Here is a 4,841-nt window from a genome sequence, read left to right on the forward strand (position 1 = left end):
GAAGGCACCCCTAGCCGGCCCGGCGGGGAGCCGAGGCAGAGAAAGGGGAAGAAAGTCTCCTGCTCTCAGCGCGAACGCCTCGCCTTCTTCGCTCGCCCTTGCTCGCTCGCTCGCTCTGCTCCCCCCGCCCGAGCATGTCCGCCTGTCCCGATGGCAGTTGGCGGGGACAGAAGAGGAGGCAGAGGGGAGGCAATGGGCTGACGGGCGAGTCGCTCCCTTACCTCTGTCCAGAGTGAGCGGCTGGACCACTGTCAATGTCGCCATGTCTGCGGTGGGAGCCCAAGTGACGCTCGGCTTCAGCAGCAGCAACCGTTTTTAGTGAGAAAAAGAGGAGGAGATTGGGGCGGGGGTGGAGAGGGAAGATGGAAAGGAGGGGAAGGAGCGGGGAGGAGGGAAGGTGGCGGCGGCGGTGGAGGAGAAGAAAGCTTGGGTGGGTTGGCAGCCAGATGGAGACGCAACTGTTTCGCTGCGGACAGACCTTCAGATGCCGCGTGGAGCTGAGCAGGTATCAGAGCGACTGCATCGCCGGCTCCGGGGAGGAAGGCTCTGTCCGAGAACTTCGCTGTTCCAGCCCACGGAGCACACACGGGTGCAGATGGCGTGTTGCTTTCTTTCAACTTTCCAGTGAGATGAAATGGTCAGAGTATGCGTGCCCCGGGGGAGGGGAGAAGGTTGAAGAGGGATGGGGGCAGGGAGGTAGAGAGGTGATTTTTATTTTATTTTATTTTATTTTTTTCAGATTAAAGAAATTTGTCAAACCTGTAATCCCATCCCCTGGGGAGAAAATGCTTCTAGTTCAGAAATGTTGGGATTTATATGTAGTTGCTGTTAATTTCTGTTATTGTTATTATTTGGAATGTTGACTTGTAACTGACTTCAGGCCAGGGTTCCATCACTAGGTCTCCATTAAAGACCTGAGTGTATTGCCTAGAAAATAACTTATCTCAAAAGCAAACTTCTTAAAAATGGTTTTAAATAAAAAAACACGAAGAGAAGTTCCATTACTAAGTTTGTGGAACATGTACCTAGCACATTTTCAGGTTGGTCTATGTAGCCAGTGGTTATTCGGTTGTCACTTATTAACATGTATGTCAGGAATAGAGCTAGTAGTGTTACATGCCATGTGCCCTGGCCTGATTTAGGAATTCAATACAGCTCCTACTTCCCTGTAGCTTATGATCTAGTGGGATGTGATGTTATTAAAAGGGTGACTTTAGAGTCAGTTGATCAGAATCCAATTACTAAAACCTTCAAGTACTGGCTGTGACCTCTTCAACTGCTTTCACTATCTTGCCACTGTAGGGGCTCACTTCCTGGTAAAGAAATTAAGAAGTATATAGAAATCTTATGTAAGCAGAATGGTGATGACCGTGGGTTTAGGATTATAAAGGACAAAGCTGCCTCCATTCCCTTCCCTAGAACAGAGCAGAATTGTTTTGGCCAGCAATACATTCTGTTTTAAAGCAAAATATTTGCATGTGATCAATATCATGGTCTTCTGATGACAAAATGGATGATTTCTGGAGATCTTTTGCATCTATGGCCTACATTTTTATTTGTTTTTAATATATATTTATTGATTTCAGAGAGAAAGAGAGAGAGAGATAGAAACACCTCTGATGAGAGAGAATCATTGATCAGCTGCCTCCTGTACACCCCCTGCTGGGGATTGAGCCCACAACCCAAGCATGTGCCCTGACCAGGAATTGAATCGCCATCTTCTGGCTCATAGGTTGATGCTCAACTGCTGAGCCACACTGGCTGGGACATTGGTCTACATTTTTTAAAAAAAGAAGCAAGATTTCACCAATGATTTGAGAAAGTAAAAAATGGCCATACAGCCAACAGACCCTAAAGACATCCCTGAAATAGCTCAACATGCCTATATCTTTGCTGAGTGTTTTAGAAAGAACCTGATCTTGAAATTCAAGTCTTAGTTATGTTTTCTTTAGAAATCACATAATTCCTCACTGATTCTGTTTCCTCACCTGTCAAACATGGGAATAACCTTCACTCTAACTGAGAGTCTGTAAAAGAGGAAACTAATTCTACCTTTCAATCTTGCTGAGTTTGTGAGGGTCTGAATGTGCTTTGAAAACAGTAAGGCATATATAAATTTATACATACAGCAAACATACATCCCACCTGAACTGTGCGGCAAGCACTCTGCTAGGCTCTAGCCTTGCAGAGATTAATGAGATGTGGCCCTGTCCCTGGACAGTGCTGGGTCCAGGCTGTGAGACAAATGAGCAAGCTATGCAGGAAGTGCTCTAAGCATCACAGAAAGGAAGTACTATGGGACTGAGGAATAAACAACAATTCTGCTTGATTATCATTATTCACATCCCCTAAATCAAACAACAGAAAGAAGTAGAATTATGCACAATAAAAGCATAGTATGTTCCAAGGCCTTGCACAAAATATCAAACCTCATTCAAAAACTGAGGATGAAAAGAACATACAAATCCCCTAGCTACTAATGCAGTTCTTTAAGAACATACTTTATTATGAATATGTATTTGAGCAGCTTCATTCATAACTCTAAAAGCCATACATTGTACCTATTTCAACACAAATCTGAGATTGTAAGGCCTACGAAGGTTTTTTATCTTTGTTTCCTAATGTATCCCCAACACCAAACATGTTTGTTTCTAGACTTATGCCTTGAGCTCCCTAATTGAAAATTTGTTCTATCGTTCTTACGGCATTGACAATGTAGGGTTTTCATAGGGACTGAAAGGGAAAGTAAGAGGAAGCATAATTTACCATACATTAATTGGTTATTATTTCTAATAGGGAGAACTTCAATGCCTTTAGCTTGTGCCTATGCAGGTATAGAAAATGAGTAATAAACAATCATTATCTGTTAGAATTTATTTTTTAATGAAGTATAAATAACTAACTACTGTCTTTCCAATAACATATGTGAATTTCTATTTAAGACATAAGAAAATTTCTATAATCTCTTCTTTTGTTTGCTTGGGTAGATGTGACCATACTTAGGTCTCTTGAATAATTGCTTGGACCACTCCTATGCCACCCATAGTGTTTCAAAGTCAATATAGTTGATCTATTCACATATATGCTGCTCTGTTGATTGTGTATTAATCAGGGAACTGTTAAAACACATGTGATTATACTTTTAGCTATTTGGTTACACAATCATTAATTACTATTTTTCATTAAACTATATATAGTAATTTAGTTCATTGGCACCTGTGTTTTTAATGGAATTCATTCATTCAATATATACTTACTAAGCACTTTATATGTACCAGGCATGGTGCTAGGCTGTTTTCTCTTTCCTCCTCTTTTCAGCCCAGAAAAAGTAGGTATTGTTATTTCATTTTATAGATAAGCACAACTGAGACTCAGAGGTTAAGCAATTTAACTCAGAGGTTAAGTAACACCTGTTTAGTAGTGCCTATGCTGTTCATTAAGAAAAAGACTTTAGCCCAGCCAGGTGTACTCAGTGGTTGAGTGTCGACCCGGGAACCAGGAGGTCACCAGTTCGCTTCCCAGTCAGGGCACATGCCCAGGTTTCGGGCTCTATCCCCAACGGGGGACATGCAGGAAGCAGCTGATCAATGAATCTCTCTCATCATTGATGTTTCTATCTCTCTCTCCCTCTCCCTTCCTCTCTGAAATCAATAAAAATATATTTTAAAAAGAAAGAAACAGACTTTAGCCTGGCCAGAGTGGCTCAGTGGATTGAGCATCATCCTCCGCCCTCTGCACTGAGACGTTGCTGCTGCCAGGATGCAGGCTAGATCCCCAGTGGGATGGGGGCAGGTAGGCGGCAGCTGATTTATGTTTCTCTCTCTTCCTTGACCTTCCTCTCTCCCTAAAATCAATGAAAATACTTTTAAAAAAATAAAACATTTAAAAAGACTTTATTTTGTACTTTGGAAGATTTCATGATTTCAGCATGTATTTCAGAGTTCCTTCCTCTTTTGTTGTTATGTTTGAGATATATTTTAAAAAGGGAGAATGCATATAGGAAGTTTAAGTTAAAGTAGAAAAAAAACTATGATACAGGTTTCATTTTATGTAGGTTAATATTAAAATGACTATCTACTTTGAAATATAAAATCTGTTCTTGTTAAAAAAAATCATTCAAAACTACATTAAGTTCTTTTTTACTTCATTGAATCTTTTTTCATTATGTGACAAAATCAAGAGGTTTGCATAAAATGTTAGCATACCAAAAATGTGTTTAGTTAGATTATAAATGGAGTATAACAAGCACAGTTACATATGAGAAAAATAGCACCTTCAAACTGGAATTCTTTCAGCCTTTGGTGTTAGAAATTATTTTTGACTGAAAATATCACGTTATCTTCCTTAATTCTCACAGCTTTGTCAAAATAACACTAGATTAAGCTGAAGTGCCAACCTATACTTTGGAACACACATGGTTATAGGTGGTTGTTTTTTTAAATCATTATTTATAGAGAATTTTACTATATTTATTTTATCCTTAGATTGGTTTGATAAATATTTTCTGCTCATTCAACAAATACTTAATGTACTTACCATCTATGCACTGTTTTAGGCACTGGGATTTCAGAGAAAAAGAAAAGGCCCTAAAAAGGGGTGAGGGGGGGGGAGAGATGGTAAACAAAGTAATAAACAAATCAGAAAGAGGGTAATGAGTGGCGAAGTGCTATGCAGAGAATAGCAATTTGGCATTTGAATTGGGTCTAGAGAATAATGTCAGAATCACAAAAGACAGAGCTAAGGAGAAGGGCATTCCCAGGAGTAGGAGAGCAAAGCCAGGGACTGGAGAGCAGGCACGTTGCATGTTTGGGTAAAACAGGTAGTTCAATTTGCAGTATAAG

The 4,841-nt window shown here is 40.3% G+C and overlaps 1 protein-coding gene across 2 annotated transcripts in view; it reads right to left on the reverse strand.

The window, feature by feature from the left end:
* LIN7A (lin-7 homolog A (C. elegans)) overlaps nt 1-654 on the reverse strand; it is a 139,465-nt gene extending 138,811 nt beyond the window's left edge. Inside the window, exon 1 of one of the 2 annotated variants that reach the window (XR_001360196.1) lies at nt 222-654. Coding sequence is in view for 1 of the 2 variants with exons in the window: in XM_005884157.2 (XP_005884219.1) it covers nt 222-264 (43 nt within the window). In the remaining variant the exon portion in view is untranslated. The remainder of the gene's footprint in view (nt 1-221) is intronic. The other variant, XM_005884157.2, reaches the window with a different exon arrangement.
* Between the last annotated feature and the right edge of the window lie 4,187 nt (nt 655-4,841).

The sequence above is a fragment of the Myotis brandtii genome, unplaced genomic scaffold (assembly GCF_000412655.1).
Source record: "Myotis brandtii unplaced genomic scaffold, ASM41265v1 scaffold82, whole genome shotgun sequence".
NCBI lineage: Eukaryota > Metazoa > Chordata > Mammalia > Chiroptera > Vespertilionidae > Myotis > Myotis brandtii.